At 52.6% G+C, this 15,985-nt stretch overlaps 2 protein-coding genes and 1 long non-coding RNA gene across 16 annotated transcripts in view; 1 reads left to right on the top strand and 2 right to left on the bottom strand.

The window, feature by feature from the left end:
• Window positions 1–45: 45 nt before the first annotated feature.
• DDOST (dolichyl-diphosphooligosaccharide--protein glycosyltransferase non-catalytic subunit) lies at window positions 46–9,198 on the bottom strand. The gene is made up of 11 exons (XM_006196727.4): window positions 8,875–9,198; window positions 8,554–8,664; window positions 4,169–4,255; window positions 3,200–3,303; window positions 2,974–3,068; window positions 2,601–2,694; window positions 2,174–2,322; window positions 1,629–1,776; window positions 784–904; window positions 559–665; window positions 46–480 (listed from the first exon to the last, which is right to left on the bottom strand). Exons 1-11 carry the CDS (start codon window positions 9,026–9,028, stop codon window positions 331–333), a joined length of 1,320 nt encoding a protein of 439 aa, XP_006196789.1. The 5' UTR covers window positions 9,029–9,198; the 3' UTR covers window positions 46–330.
• Window positions 9,199–11,149: 1,951 nt separating this feature from the next.
• Window positions 11,150–15,076, top strand: LOC140700778 (uncharacterized). Its single transcript, XR_012079448.1, has 4 exons — window positions 11,150–11,227; window positions 13,791–14,242; window positions 14,362–14,464; window positions 14,946–15,076. It is a non-coding gene; the product is annotated as an uncharacterized lncRNA (long non-coding RNA).
• KIF17 (kinesin family member 17) overlaps window positions 11,319–15,985 on the bottom strand; it is a 40,679-nt gene continuing 36,012 nt past the window's right edge. For 7 of the 14 annotated variants that reach the window (XM_072975214.1, XM_072975223.1, XM_072975218.1 and 4 more), the window contains 3 exons: window positions 15,058–15,128; window positions 13,175–13,295; window positions 11,319–12,025 (listed from right to left, as the gene is read on the bottom strand). In XM_072975214.1, coding sequence (XP_072831315.1) covers window positions 11,847–12,025; window positions 13,175–13,295; window positions 15,058–15,128 — 371 coding nt within the window. In that variant the 3' untranslated portion in view covers window positions 11,319–11,846. The remainder of the gene's footprint in view (window positions 12,026–13,174; window positions 13,296–15,057; window positions 15,129–15,985) is intronic. The other 7 variants (XM_072975216.1, XM_072975217.1, XM_072975215.1 and 4 more) reach the window with 7 other exon arrangements.

Raw genomic sequence — 15,985 nt, 5'->3', positions numbered from 1 at the left:
CATTTCTCAGCAGCATCAGCAGAGCAGAACAGGAGCCAGAGGAAGTTTCACGGTAATGTTTCTCTTTATTTTAGAAATAAGTTGACTTCACATATGAAAAATACCACTTAGCATTCAAGGTGGAAAAACTTACATAGAAATTATTCTCTAATCTGCCCTTCTTGGTGTTCAGTGTTGCATCTGCCACTGAGGTAAGCTGTGCCATTGTCCACGGCTTCAAAAAAAAACAAAAAAACAAAAAAACAAAACAAACCCACCATAAAGGGGAGAAAAACCAATCCTCTAAAAACCCTCCATCTCCGTTGTAAGGAGTCCCGGGGCCCCGGCCCCTCAGTCAGACTTCTCCTTCTCCTTCATGTGTAAGAAGACGACGCTGAAGATGAAGAGCCCCACCATCATAGAGAAGGCGCTGGCGTAGTAGGGGTAGGCCGACGGGATGAAGCGCTCGTACTGCGTGTGCTGCAGCGGCCTCACTGACACCTATGACACGACAGAGGTAGCAGCCCTGGTGCTCAGAGGGGTGCAGGCCGGCTGAGGGTGGGGTCGCGGCCCACTTACCTGAGTGGAGGAGTACAGGTGCGTGTAGCCCAGCCGGTTGTAATCCACCTTGAACTGGAACACGCCGTACACGTCGGGCAACTTGAACTGGACCCTGTATTTGCCACCTGAGAAGAGCCAAGACGCATAACCAGGGCGGCTTCCCATGGCATCTGTCAGCCGCACGGGAGCGAGCCAGAGGCGAGGACCGGCCTCCCAGGGCTTTCTCACAAGAACTGCATTTACCTTTCCTCTTCAAGAAGGTCCTCACAAAAGGATCGATGCGGACAAACTCCAGCTGAATGTCGTCACCATCAAAGGGGACCCATCTGCCATTTGAGAGCTGCTCAATCACGATGCTGTACTCCTGAGACAAGAGGCGGGTTAGCCAGGGCGTGGCCAGTGCCTGGAGGGACACCGCCACTGGAGCTGCACTTAGTGCCCGCTCCTGAGTCGGGCGGGAACCCCCAGGAGTTCCGAAAACCCGGGCAAGCCTCACCCGCCCACCCTGGACAGTGATCGAAGAGGACACCACCCAGTGACTCGCAGCTACACCCCTTTACGAGCTTGTGGAAGTCTGCATCCAAACCACGCTCCACTCCCCGAACACACCGGGCACTCTCGGGCCCCCCTGCGTCCACACACGCCGTTCTGGCCTTTCCCCACTTCCTGACAGATTCATCCTCAAGACCCGAATTAAATGTGTTATCTCTTGTGAACTCCACTCCCAGCAGAGTGAATCAGCACAGCCCCTCCCACAGCAAAACCACACCTCCTCCAAAGAAGGCCCCCTGGGGGTGGGGAGGGTAGAGCTCAGTGGTTAAGCGTGTGCGTGTGCTTAGTATGCATGAGGTCCTGGATGCAATCCCCACTGCCTCCATTAAATAAACCTAATTACCTCCCCTACCGAAAAATAGGACTCCTGGTAGTTAGGATATGGGTTTACAGACAGGCTCCCTGCACCTCAGCTGACTTTCTTAGGGTGAAGATGAACTTAGCTTTGTTTAGGCCTTTCAAGCCCAACACAAGTGCTGAGAGCAGAATCAACCTGGCCAAAACCCCGGGGCCCTCCAGCTCCAAGAAGCTCTTACCACTAGGTCAGTGACAGTGTAGGCGTTGGGCGGGGCTTTCTCGCCCACCCGATGATGGGACACGGGCCCCACACGGAGGACGCCCTCCTCCTTGAACACCCAGCGGGAGAGGGCCACGGCTAGCTCGTAGTTGCCCGTCTGGGAATACCTGCAGGAGTGGAAACGGGCTTCTTTTGTGCCTGGTAAACAAGACCTACCGCTACCCGCCAAGGCAAACCACTCTCAGCGAGCCTCTGCCTAGAGGCCCCACATGTCTAGGTCTCCTGGTTAATGGGAACACACAAAAAATGAAAAATAAAAGGTGTTGCTTTGGGTGTCACCTGCACAATACCCAATTATCAAAACGTCTGCAGATAAGCCATTACTACCCCCTGAAAAGCCTGGATTGCTAACACCAACAATACAGCAATACAATCAAGTCCGCAAATAATTTTAAAGCACCTGAAGATACTTAATTAGCCTCTGATGCTTTCAGCTAAAAGGCTCCTTCCTCCCCACCTGCACAGACCCACGCCCAGACCCCACCCCCAGGCCCTGGCATCTACCTCTGGGAGCCGGGCGCGGCCTTCTGCACCGCTGAGTTGAAGAAGGCGTCGCTGAAAAAGTCGAGGGAACCACTGAAGATGACCCGGGCGTTGTTCCTGGCCTGCAGCCCGGCGATGAGGAGGGTGTTCTTCCCCACCGCGTGGGGATACTGGGGGCGACACGAGGCCATCATCCAGGAGAGCCAGGGTAAAGGACCAGCAGCTGGGCCACTGGGGCAGTAGGCCAGCAGGCTGGACCTGAACCACCTAGGCCCCACCTGAGGGCAGAACCTCAGACCCCCTGGCCTCCACCCCCGCCCCCTCCCACCAGCTGCTCATTTCACTGCCTCAATGAAGTGTGCTCGCCTGCTGACTTCTCATTTTCAAATAGAGTGCTCTGCTACCAGATCGACAAGCTGGAGGCCTCGAGTCTGCAAAGGCCACTCACCTGGGTGATGGGTTTATCCGGGAAGAAGGAGTAGGAGGTGGAAGAGCCCGTTAGGATGTCCAGTACCAAAGGATTGTCAGGGTCAGCCACCATCCTGCAGCAGGAAAAGAGACCCGCCCAACTCTAACCCCAAGAACAGCCCAAAGGACTGGGGCCATTTCTTCACAGGAATTAATCCTGCTTTCTAACTGCCAGACACCTAGCTCTCTCCTTGCTCTAACAATGAATTCTGACTCAATGTCACATATTAATCTCATCCACGTCCTCTGGGGGAAGAATACACCCAAATAATCACAAGTTTGGGATAGTTTCCTGACAAAGCAACCCCTTCCTCCCCCTCCAGGTTTCTGCTGGCCTCTCCCTGCTCGCTCACCCAACACCTCGAAACAGGATGGGATTCAGAGCCGATTTCCCAACGATGGTTGGGGCCTTCAGCAGGTTCTCAGTGTCGGCCACGATGAGCGTGTGCTGCAGGAGCAGAGGGAAGACGGTGGTCAGGAAAAGGTGCCCCAAGCCGGGGAGTCCGTAACTCCCCCCCGGTTTCTAGGCTGAGCTCTGCTGTTAGGGCGTGAAACCTGGGAGGCGACGGTCCTGATTACCTGGCCAAGGTCTGAGACGTCATAGTTGTGATGGTCAATGACAGCCGTTTTCTCCTCGTCAAACTCGATCCCACACTCACTGCCCAGCTCTCGAAGAGGGTCACCTGCACGGCCCCAAGAGATGCCTGGCTGAGCCTCTAAGGTGGGCCCTGGGCCAAGCAGTGTCCCCATCCTAGCATCCCCATGACCCGCTCTCTACCGGGAACATCCTCTCTACCAGTCGTTCCGAGGGCCCTGCAGCTTTACCAGGCCAGGCTCAGCCCCAGATGCACCCCAGACCTCAGCAAGGTGTTGTGCCTGCGGGATCAGCAGTCTGAACTGACAGAACACCACCACCTGTCCCTCTCCCTCCACGAATACAGTGACCTTAGTTCTGCACAAAAACCTCCCTTGAAGCAAAGTAATGATCTCAGGCAAACTTGACCTGGATGAGCCTGGGCTTAGAAGGCTTCTCTCCTCCCCCATCATCACCCCTCCAAGAATCCCACCCATCGTGGTTTTAAAACTGTCGACACTGAAAACAATGAAACAAGACTGGCCAGGCGGTACTATCTGGGGCAGCCGGGCGGTAAGTAGGTGGGGTCCAGGAGACTCCTCTCCCTGTTTCTAAGTATCTGTGAAAATGTCCAAAACAGGAAACAAAAAAAATCTGTCAAACCTCCTCTCTTGCCTTCTTTTTGGAAGAGAAGAGCCACCAAAAAACAAAACAAAGCAAACAAAGGGAAAAAAAAAAAAGAAAAAGGAAAAACTAACAGGGATCCCAGCCCTTTAAAAGGCCCGCTTCTCATCTCACTGGCTCTGGTCACAGTGAAAGCACAGGAGGGGCGGACCAGCTCTGGGGTTCCCTCCCTCTCTTGCCGGCTAAGGCCCCTGCAACGGATGCCAGTCCAGCAGCTTCCATTTGTAAAGCTCAGTAAGCTCCCCAGAGAAATGGGGTGAAAACCCCAGACGTTCCCCGGTCAGACTCACCAATGTCTGAGCTGGCAGCCACCAGGACACTGCCTCCGCCGTCAATGAAAGTACTGATGGTCTCCACGTTGATATTTCCGCCAAAATCTGAAAGAAGCACCAGGCTCACAACCCAGAAGGTTCCTCTCCCTGCTGATCTGACATTTGGGTGGGGAAGGGGACCAGCCACAGGCCATCACAGAATAGCGCCCTCTGGAGGCCCAAGACGAGAGGGACCTTTACAGTACATGCTGTGACACAGGGCAAGTCTCCCATTTTTCCCCGTGTGGCGATCCAAAAATAACGGCCAAATGTATAAACTTTTAGAGGTACAAATGAAATTCTCAGACACCTATCAATGATAATTGTCAAGCCAGTCATACGTATTTCAAGTCACACATACAATTTTCATCTAGAAATGCTATATTTTTCCACTAATTTCATGAAACAACTTCAAACTTTTCAACTGCACCTTTCACATCAGTATCTTTGTCACCACTTGAGCCACTTCTGGGGTCACCTACCAGTTTTCCAGAGCCCACCAGCTTCCCTTCTGTCCAAGCTGTCTGAGAAAGAGCACTTTTGATCTGAGGAAGGTGTCACTTGACACCAGTACTCACCTGCCGGACGTGAGAGGCTTTTCCCCTATGAACCCTGCAGACTTCCATCCGGGAGAGCCCTAACACACTCACTTCATACACTGTTTTCAAGTGATCACCAAAAAGGCGCATTAATTTCCAACATCTGTAACTGTGAGGTCATACCCTTTTTTGGGCTATCAGCTGGATCAGGTGACGGCCACAAGCTTTCAGATCTAGCACTGACTGGGGTCTTCCCAAAACTGTGCCCTAAAGTAATGGAGGGAGGGCTCAGTAATTCATGTATTCGTGACAGGAAGATTACTTCCTGTGTGATGAGGAGAAAACTACAGTGGGGAGAGGGGGCTGTTATATATGCTGGTCAGGGAAACCCCCGGACAAGCGGCATTTGGGAAGGTATGAGAGTGAGCCGGGCAGATGGGGAAGAGCATGCCAGGTGTTGAGAGGACAGCTGCAAGGTCCCCGAGGCGGTGGACACGTCACCAGCAAGGAGCTCAGTGTGGCACAGCTGGAGAGAGTGTGGGGGCGAGGAGGGCAGATCCTGCAGGGCTCCACTGGCCCTGTGACGACCATGGCCGGGGGGACAGGCCACTAGAGGGTTTTGAGCAGGAGGCCAACATGACCTATCTTTATTTTTAAAGGATGACTCCAGTGGCGAGGTGGAGAACGGGGTACCGGGGCTGTGGGTGGCAGCAAAGTGACGGGTTAGAGAGCCACGGCGACCATCCAGGAGTGAGGGGTGGTGACTGGACCGCGGAAGCAGAAGGAGGAGGGGAGGAGTGGTGGGCCCACCTCACCTGACAGCGGAGCCCGCATGGCCTGCTGACCAACCAGATGTGGGGTGTCTGAGGGGGCACTGAGGACAGCCCCAAGAGCTGTCCCGAGCCACCAGAAGGACGGATGTGCCACCAACTGAGAATGGACACAGAAATCTGTCCACCACATCCACAGGGCCGTGAGAAATGAGTCCATAATATGACTTTGTAAAGATCTGAACATGAGAACAGCCCTCTTTTCTGAGGAGTCGTTTTCAGGAAACAAATAAAAGCACCCGACCTGACCTTCAGGCACAGACAGAACATCCTGTACGTGGGGACTCAACCTCTCACACCACCAACCCTTCGCCATCTACCCACCTTCCTACAGAGAGGCCAGGCAGACAATTCAAAGACAGCTTCCTGCTACGGCACAGTGGTTCCCAACTGAGACGATTCTGCCGCTCGTAATAATGTCTGGAGATGTTTCTCGCCGTCACAGGTGGGAGGTGACGAGGGGTATCTAGTGGGCAGAAGCTCAGGATGCTGCTGAACATCCTGCCCTGCCCAGGACAGCCCCCCTGCCCAGGATTATCCAGCCCCAAGTGTAAAGAGTGCTGTTGTTGGAACTCCTGGACAGTGACAGGCTAAGAAACTGAGATCCCTGGGCTTAAATCCAGGCAATCCCTTCACCTCTCTGAGCCCATCACCCCGTCTATCAAACAAGGACCCAGTTTTCCCGGGGACAGAGGATGTGCTAAGCATCCTCCTCCTGTGGCCATTGCTGCATGTGACTTGGGAGCTTTCAGTGCCCCAGAGAGAGCAAGGAACCCACTGACGCATGGAGAAGGCAGCCAGTCCAGGGTCCTCACACCTAGGAGGGCGACAGTGGTCACAGTAACACAGAAGGGTCCTCAGCGCAGGGGCTAAACCCTTACCCTGAACTCCCCCAGCACATACCACCTTCTCCCCTGGGGTGCCCGAGAGGCTTTCTCACCCCGCTGGGGGCAGAAAAGGTGGCAGCAGTGATGTGGGGCAGGGTTTCAAGTAACACTGACTCTCAGAGCGAGTTACTCCCATTTGTCCAGCTTTTCCCATCACAGAGAATGGTCACAGCTCCGTACTCATCTTAATGCTTCTCTAAACTCACTCGTCTCCTAAGAGGAAGCCCCAGGCCCAAGGCCTTCAGCAGGCAAGGAATCGGCTAGAACTTGACAGCCCTGCATTCATCCTGTTCACAGTTACCACCTGCTGAAAGCAAGTGATGGTACTGGCTTTCCATTGTCAGTGGTGATAATGGGTTCATTACCATTTTCTTTTAATCTGTTATTTTAGTTTTTTTTTTAAAGCAGGTCAATTGGAAGAAAAATATTAATTATTGGCACAAACAATAGGAAATATGATAAAAATCATGAAGGAGGTAGGGAAATGACTAAGATTTGTGAAACACTGTTTTAGGCTCGCTGCTATTTCTCCCACCACCAACAGCCTATTTCAGCCTCCTCCTGGTCCACCTCCCACCACCGCCCTCCCTCCCAGTGACACGCCCCATCCTCCTCCTGAGCATGTGGACAGTCCCTCCACTCCATCTTGTACATCCCAACACATGGTTTGGTAACTTATCTCAAGCCCTTATTTTTATTTCCTCAAAGACAGACTGAAAGACTCCTCAAGGACAGGCTCTCTGTCACTGTTCAGCACCTATTTGGGAGTTGCAACACAACACAGTAGCAACTTGACAAATGCTAATTAACCAGCTAAGAGCTCCATTCACCTGCCTAGTGACTGGAAGATTTGAACTGGTACAATCTGGGGTCACATCCTTCCAACTACACTTCTCTCCAAAAAACCAATTCCAAAGGCACACTATGCAGAGGAGCTGGAGGTACCTTGATAAGTAGTGGGAATCTGGGAAAAATACTCCAGAACTATAGAGAATAAAGTAGATGCCAATGACATGAAAGACTTCCTAAGTTTCATCAATTGAAGGAAGAGAGAGCAGTCCTGTCTTACTCCAAACAGGAACAACTGGTGTCCTCTGAAGAAAAAGATAAACAAGCCACTGAAGAAGAGAATGGCCAGGGTGCTCACCAAAACAGCACAGCAGAAGAGAAACACCCAAGGAACTGGGGATATTTAGTTTGGAGAAGAAACAAATGAATAAGCCATGCTTATGTGAAGGCTATGTCTGTAAGCAAAATAAGCATTAGACCTATTCTCTAAGGCCCTGGGAAGTGTAAGAAACCCTTTCCCTCCCCTTCCCTAAATAAACAAAGCAGGAAGTAGGAGACAAAGTTCAGTTTAATATAAGAATTTTTAAAAATTTTTTAAATATTTTATTTTTTTAACAGAGGTACTGGGGATTGAACCCATAACCTTGTGCATGCTAAGCATATGCTCTACCACTGAGCTATACCCTCCTCCAAGTTTAATATAAGAACTTCTTAACAGAGTTGTCTAGTGGCAGAGTGGGTTGCCTCATAAGACAATAAGCTCTCTGTCACAGGAATGTCAACTGGAAAAATCTAGCAAAGATATTCATTCTGTTCAATAACTAGCCCTCTGCTAAGCCCTGGGCATATCCATCCAGCCTCAAAAAGGGAGGTGGATTAAATAATCACTAAAGGTTCTTTTCAGCCTAACTATGACTCCCTCTGAATTCTTAGGACCAACTACCACCAATGCCCCTTTATAGCAAACCATATTAACAGCATGCATATCCTCTTTCCACAGAGGCAAACCCAACCAGAGGGCTGTCCATCTTTCCTATCAGGTCCTCTCCAGAGAAAAACTCCCCTCACAGAATAGCGGGTAAGACCGCTACTGTCTGCAACAACACTTGATCCCACAATCCTCAGCTGTGTCTTTTGCAAAGACGACGTCCCTACCTAAGCCCAGGTTAGAAGTTAACAGTTTCCTTTTCTCTGGTAGCAGCAGTGTCCAGGGCTGGCGACCCATACCATAACCCAGAGCATGACCAAGATCCTGAAGGAAGTGATAAATTAGTCCTGGGCCTCAAATCCCAGTTCTAGAAGCGACTCACAGTCCTTACCTTCTACCGAAGGGGAGAAGATGATGAGATTGTCATAGAGGAACTCCCCGTACTTAATGAGGGACAGGCTGGGGTCATCTGCGGTCTTGAATGTGAGTTCAAAGCCCCGATCTGGACGAGAAGAAAACAGGGAGCTGAGGCAGACGGGACGCAAAGGGAAATCACCAATGCAGAGATCACGACTGTTCTCCCCCGAAATCCTCCCGCCTCACTAGCAGCAGGTCAGACCTCGTGGAAAACGAGTTGGAGAGAGGGTGGCCGATGTTCTCGGGCTTCCAACCCCAGACTTTCACCCGCTGCCCCCTCGCACCCCAGTCTCACCCTTCAGGCTCCGGAAGAAAAGCGAATGCGTCTCCCGCAGGTTGAGGTTGTCCAGCAGCACTAAGGTGCGGGGACCGCTGGCGCCGACCAGGCCAAGTAAGGGCAGCAGCAGCCACAAGAGGGACCAAGCACGGACCGCGGCGCCGAGCTCCATCTTCCTGCTCCTACCAAAGAACCCAAGCTCCTGGACACCGGAAGTGCCTCTTCTATGGTCGCCCAATCGCAGCTCGCGGTCGTGGAGTATCACCCGGAAGTGACTCCGGTAAGCCAGGGCTGGGAATCCGTAGTCGCTTCTCCGATCGTGAGGATCCAGGAGCACCACCGGAAGTGCCCTGGTAGGAGGCGGATTCTCTGAAGGCTATTGGCGAAAGGGGCGTGCGGCTCCGCCTCCCGAGATGAAAAGGCTCAATCCTAGAGAGACAGCTCTGCTGCCGCGGCCAATCAACAGGGTCGAGCGCCTTTTGGCTCCGCCCATCCCGGGCTCCCGCCCGGAGCCGAAGCCGCCTTCCCGCCGGAGCTTGGGCGGGATCCCGCCTCTTCATCCAATTGGTCCTGTTCTGGGCCGTCACGCTCAGCACAGGGTCTGGGGCGGCGGTGGAGCCACCCGGGGGCAGCTTCTCGGTCTTCACTGACCCAGGACAGAGTCGGGACTAGAAACCAGGCCCCACCCCAACGATCTCCAGGGAAGAAGTGGTTGGAAAAAGTTCAGTGACGAGCGGGCACTTTGTCCTGCCCAGGGTCTTGGCACGGACTTGTCCTGCGCAGCCTGGTGGCCCACGCCGGAAGCAGTGTGGATGGGTGGCGGACTGACCTACCAGTCAGAAACTCTAGCTGGGTTCATTTCCAAGGTCCGTCACCCATTAGCCCTGTTACCTTGGCATTTCACTTGTCTCCAGGCCATTCTCCTAGGCTGGCAATAAAAATAGCTAAGCCCAGCTTTCCTACTTACCTGTGTGCCTTTGTAACAGCCTGGGCTCTTGGGAAGACTAGGGCGGGTTTTGAAGCGCATAGTGCAGAGCCAGGCTGAGCCTCCACTCTGTACTGCTGGCCCCACCCCTTCTAAACTGACACAGGGGCCACCAGCTCACCTCAGACCTGCCTCAGTCACACCACGAGTCTAAGTTAAAGCTACCCTCCAAGACTTTAACTCTTCTCTGGTCCCAGCCACAATCCTGGGGCAAATGGTGGGGGTAACTGGAGAGAGAAGGTGGCCGTTCTCTTCTGACCTTTTATACTTGCCTACCAAGCCAAGAACGTGGGGGCAAAAGTCAGAACCTCCTTCTATGCATCTCCTTAACTGATTCTATCTCCATCCCCACTGGCTGCACATCTCTCACCCCTAACTCCCTACCGGAAGCCCAGCCTCTTGCCCTCCTGCATACAATACCACATCAGTCCACCTCTAGCTCAGACCTAATGCTGCCAACCAGTAGCTTAGCAGTCTGCCACAGCTCAGAGGCACGCAAAGGCTTTTCACTCAGGTCGCCACCTAAATTCATCTTGACAGCCTCATCCTCCTCTTAGTCCCTGTTCAGAGCTTCCATGGAACAGTCTCCTACCTTTAACATACCCTGAGCCTTTGTTCACACAGCTCCCTCCACCAGGAATCCTCCCTCTGCCCACACTCACATCTTAAGCCCCTAGGATCTTCATCCTTTATCGTAGCCCCATCTGATGCCACTCCCTTCACAGGGGTACTTTGTTCATCACAAAGACCTGATCTTGTGTCCTCTCACTCAAAAGTATGCACTACAGCCTGCATCCCTTAGATGATCCCTGAAGTTACCTAAGCACCCTCCACCTCAGCTTCTACAGACCGTGAGTTCCTTGGCCCAGGCACGTGGCTTGTGGCAGGTACCACAGTAATTAATACAAAATTACTGAGGGGGACCAACCTGCTATGCACCAGGCACTTGACACACTATCTCATTTATCCTTCACAATAGCCCTGTGTTGGTGTCATTCCCATTTTACAGATGAGGCTCAGAGTGAAAGGCTCAGGACAGCACCAAAGGCCAAGTCTTTTCCCTCAGATCATGGTTCCCTCCACAGGGCAGGCCTGGGGTACAATGGACAAAGGGATGAGTATGTCTTAGGCAGCTGGGGAGGCCTGGATTAATTTCTGGCCATGTTAGGACACCCGGTTCCAGGACAGCCCCTGTGGACTGTCAAGACCTGGGTCTTCTCTGGACCTCAGCAAGATGTGGCCTCTCTTTTCCAAAATAAGGACTCTGCTTTCCTGGGTCACAGATCCTTCAAGAATCTAGCGATAGTTCGGGTGCTCTCCCCAGAAAAAAATGCACTTGTACTCACAATTGCAGGGAGTTGCAGGAACCCGGGAGCCTGCACGCAGGTAAGAACCCCTGCTCCAGAAAGAGCTTCCACATGAAGGCTCGACCGTGGCAGTGAGGGGCCCCAGTGACGCAGTCAGAGGACCAGAGTACTTCATTAGTAAAAGGCAGTTTATTGGGGCAGCTTAATGTGGAGTGGCCTCCTCTGGGCCGCAGACTAGCTGCTCTAGGATTCCTCCTGTGCCTGTCCCACCACGCTTCCCCACCAAGTGGGGCCAACTGGACGGAGGCACGATTTTCAGTCGCCGAGACGTTGAGCTTGATCCATGTGGAAGTTGCTGCCCAAGCTGTCGGGCTGCTGGTGGAGGCCCTGAGGCAGAGCTAAGGTTTCTGAGCCCGGCGGGGCACAAAACAACACTGGTGGGCACAGACGGCTCTGTAGCAGGTGAGCGGATGGAGACACTGATGCGGGCGGAGAGCCTGAGCGGGTCTCTCCAAGGATGGTCCAGCCTCCAAGGGGGCTCAAGCCCCAGGCAGAGTAGGCTCTCTGGGAAGCAGGGAAGGGAACCCTTGGGGCGCCCTGATCACCACAGGGGGCAGGTGGGAGGAGGCCTGGCTGGGGCTGTGAGGGCCTGGCCATCTCACGGAAGCCTGAAGGCAGGGTGGCAGCAGGCAGTGTGTTCACAGAGGCTCGCTGCCAAAGCTGCTTTTGCTTTTCTTACGCTTGGCCTTGGTGAAGGGGATGTCAAGAGACTCAAGGCGGAAGGGCCGAGGCTGGGGCATTTCAGGGGCCTGGATGGGCGGGATGGCAGAGTGGTTGCTGAGCGGGGAGCTGAGGCCTGGTGGCGAGCTGTGATGTGCTGTGGAGAAGAGGAGCGGAGCGCTGGTGAGCCAGGAGGGCAGGTGATGGAGAGAAGAGACTCCATGGGGGGTGGAGGGGTGGAGAGTCTGGCCCACCCCTCACCCAGCCAGGGGCCCTGGTCCTGCAGCGGGGACCCCACGCTCTGAGAAGCCGCTCTGGCTGAGGCCTCAGACCCAGCGCTCCATCTGTGTCCAAAGGGTCTGGGCTGGGAGCGTGGAGTTTGAGAGTCTCAGGCTGAAGCAGTCTGGGATCTCAAACCAGACAAGCCTGGGTTCAAAGCCCAGCTCCGCCACTTCCTGGAAGTGTAACCCTGAGGAGCCGCTCCTCATCTCTGAGCCTCGGTTTCCTCATCTGCAACACTGGGCACAACACCAAGTACTCAGCTGATGTTAGTTTCTTTCCTGCCCCGCTTTTCGCTCCTTATTCCTCAACTCCACCCACTCTGTCTCTCAAATAACGTCAATAGAGAACTGAGATTTGCTTTTTATTGATATTTTATTGAAAACTCTGTGGTCTTTGATTTTAGTTTTAAAAGCAGAATAACAAAATGATTTTTCTTTTTTGCAGGGGTGGTGATTAGGTTTGTTTGTTTATTTAAATGGAGATACTTCAGATTGAACCCAGGGCCTGCTAGGCACACATCTACCACTGAGCTATACCCTCCCTCCACCAAAGTGATTTTTTTTGATTCTCGCTTGTAAAAGCATGTTTTGCTTTTGTTGTCCTTTTTGCCCTCCGCCCCAGCCCACCCTTGGCTCAGTGGGAGAACGTTATAATACTGGCATCTGAGGAAGCTGGTGAGTACCCTGTGCCGGGGCCTGAGCCGTGTGCTGAGGGCCTACTGTGTGTCAGGGGAGACAGAGGAATCCGACTCAGCACCTCTCCCCCAGGAGACAGAGGGGTAGAGGAAAGGGGAGGCTGTGTACTGAGCACCTGCTCCACAGCGTCCTGTGCGCCAGGCCCTGGGCTGAGCCATTTCTCCAGCTCATCTCACCTGGTCCTGAGACGGAGGTCTATGCCCCTCAGTTTACAGCTGAGGAAACTGAGGCTCAGAGAGGAAAAGGGGTTTCTGACCCAGGCCTGTGTGACTCCAAATCCATCCCAGTTGCCAGAGGGCTAGAGGACAGGAGGTGGGCAGGGCACTCACTGAGGCTCTTCATGGGATCCGTGCTGAGGATCTGACTGGCCCGCTTGGACCGGAAGTAGTTACTGGCAATATTTTCACTGTCACTCCGACTGAGCATCAGCTTGTAACGGTCTTCTTCCTGCTGGGATTCCAAATCCTCATGGGTCACACCCCTTGTTTGTGCAGTTTCTGGGCCTTATGCAGGGCTCAGCAGCCTCTGCAGGCCTGAGTGATGGGGCTGCCCTGAGCCTCACTGCCCACATTGGTGTACCTGACTTTAGAGCCCGGACTCCTGGGGTGGGATCCAGGCAGTTCAGGGTAGGAGAGTCAGTCTCCAGCCAAGCCTACACACACTCCCCCTGACCCCTACCTCCACCTTCCTTGGGATGGGAAGTGCCTTGTTCCTCCTGAAAAGCTCAAAACAAGGTATCCTGCCAGCTCCAACAGAGGCCGGGACAATACTAAACACCCCAAACCCATCACAGTATATTCATAGGATTAGGTAATAATACAGTACGTGGCTCATGGGCCCATTTATGATCATTAGAACTGGAGTTCCAACCTTTTTATCACCAAGGACTATTATTTTTCACTGCTTTAGTGGACTGTCTTCTTCAACCTGAATCTCTTCTTTCAGGAAACTACCCTTTTCCTGCTTGACATGGTCCTGGTGGGGTGATCACTCATAGCGCCCTAATACCACCACTCCCACCGGCCCGTCTCCTTGCTACACAGCTGGACATGTGACCCAGACTGGATCAGTCACAAAACTACATCTTTTGGATATAGTCGTTGGTCCAAGAGTAGGCCCATGATCCAGGCAGAGCCAATCAGAATCTTTCTGCAAGCATTGGTTTAAGGATGCTCTAAGAGACCAGGTCTCTCTTCCTATTGGATCTCCAATTGCTAGCAGCCATCCTTCCTGCCACATGGCGAAAACCTGCTTGACTCCAAAGCTAGGATTCCAAGGGAATCAGAACCAAGAAGTGAAAAACACACAGAACCCTGACTGTTTGACCCCCTAGATCCAGTCATGCATGAAACTGTTGCACTTAACATGAACCAGTGAATTCCCTATTTTGCTTATGGGTAAGTATCCATCATTTGGAGCTAAAAGCATTCTAATATAACCCATTTGTGGTTCCAGGTTAAAAGTGTCTTTTTTTTAGGAACAACTTTCTTTCTTTCTTTCTTTTTTTTAAATAAAGCTATCAAAAGCAGCCAGTCAGCTGAAGACCAGCCTGAGTTGCTCAGGCAGAAATACTTGGCTGGAATTCATTAACCTGTGAGTGGCCTTATCATGACTGCAAGGTATGTTCTATGTAGGTTTTCCAAAATATCTATAATGGTTTAAGGCAGGGATCAGCAAATTACAGCTTACGGGCCAAATCCAGCCCACCGACCGTTCTTATAAAGTTTTATCGGAACACAGCTGTGCTCATTCATTTACATATTGTGTCTGGCTGGTCTGTGCTATGATGGCAGAGTTGAGAAGTTGTGTCAGAAACCAGAGGGCCCCCAAACCCTAAAATATTTACTGTTTGGTCCTTTAGAGAAAAGTTTGCTGACCTCTGCTTTAAGTGTATATATTTGTTGTAATACAAAATAAAGGAAATATGAAATAAAGTGACTTTAGAATCCCAATGCCTGTTTATGGAAACTCTGCTTTCCCTCTGGTCTCTATAACCAACTGTAAGTGCCTCTGAATGAGGGGCAGAGTCGGTGGAGGGTCTGGGTGCTAACGGAGTTACACAGAAAGGATCCAGGCTCCGCCCTCTGCTTTAATCCTTAGGTGGATGGAGGTAGAGTCCAGTCCCTACGACAGTGCTGACCCACTGCACTTGGGGGCCAAGCCCGCCCCACCACGGCTCCCGACTCTCTGCCCGCTCGCCCGGAAACCTTACCATGCCTGGTTCACCCGTGTTCACTGCAGAGGTTTTGAGGGCTGGTCTGTTCTGTGGCCCTGTTGAAACTGCTATGAGAAAACAGAAGCTGAGGTCACTGCTGCCAGGAACGAGGGCCAGAGGGACAGGGCCGGGGGTGTGGGTGGGTGCTCTCCCCTAGAGCAGGGGGTCAGGCCAGGCTCAGACTCAGAGCCAGGGGAGAACACCTCCCAACACAAGCAAAGCGATGGCTTTGGGAAACAAACAGCAGAAGCGCTCAGACAAAAGAAGCCATTTCCCTGCTTCCCGTCGGCAGAAAGGCTGCTGCCTGCACTTTGCAGGAACTGGAGCGGCTGGAGTTTCAGCAGGGATGGTGCCAGTGCCATCCACAGTCGTCAGAGATGTAGGTGCTCGGGGAGTCTCTGGCCAGGGGGAGGGCCAGTGGGGGCCACTGTGGGATGTGGGCGCCTGCTGCTCCCTGAATGGGCAGAGCCAGCGTGTGGCTGGTGAAGACCCACTGCGAGTCTGACCTATTCTGAGGCTCAGTGCAGGTGGAGGGCCTTCAAGATCATCTTATCCAATCCCTTCTTCATGAGGATCAGGGGACCAAAGCCCAGAAAGGGACAGTGACCATCATAAAGTCATACAGGAGGTCAGTGGCAAAAGCAGAAGGCCTGAAACTACAGCTCATTTCTACCCTGGCCCACAACACACTGCTATGACTGAGATTTTAGATAAGTCACTTACACTCTCTGAGAGTCCTCATATGTAAAATGGGTGCAGTAATCTTTTTCCTTCACTGGCTTATTGTAGGATGAAATAATGACAATGGTGATCATGATATAAAATGTGCCTGGCACTTAAAATGTGCCAGGCATGGCTCTAAGGGTTGTACATGTAAGCCACCCAGCAATTTTTAAGGAAGGTGCTGTTATTAATCTCCATTTCA

Source organism: Vicugna pacos, chromosome 13, assembly GCF_048564905.1.
Source record: "Vicugna pacos chromosome 13, VicPac4, whole genome shotgun sequence".
Lineage (NCBI taxonomy): Eukaryota > Metazoa > Chordata > Mammalia > Artiodactyla > Camelidae > Vicugna > Vicugna pacos.
Note: the sequence above shows the minus strand (reverse complement) of the source record. Positions and strands in the feature narration are given on the sequence as shown.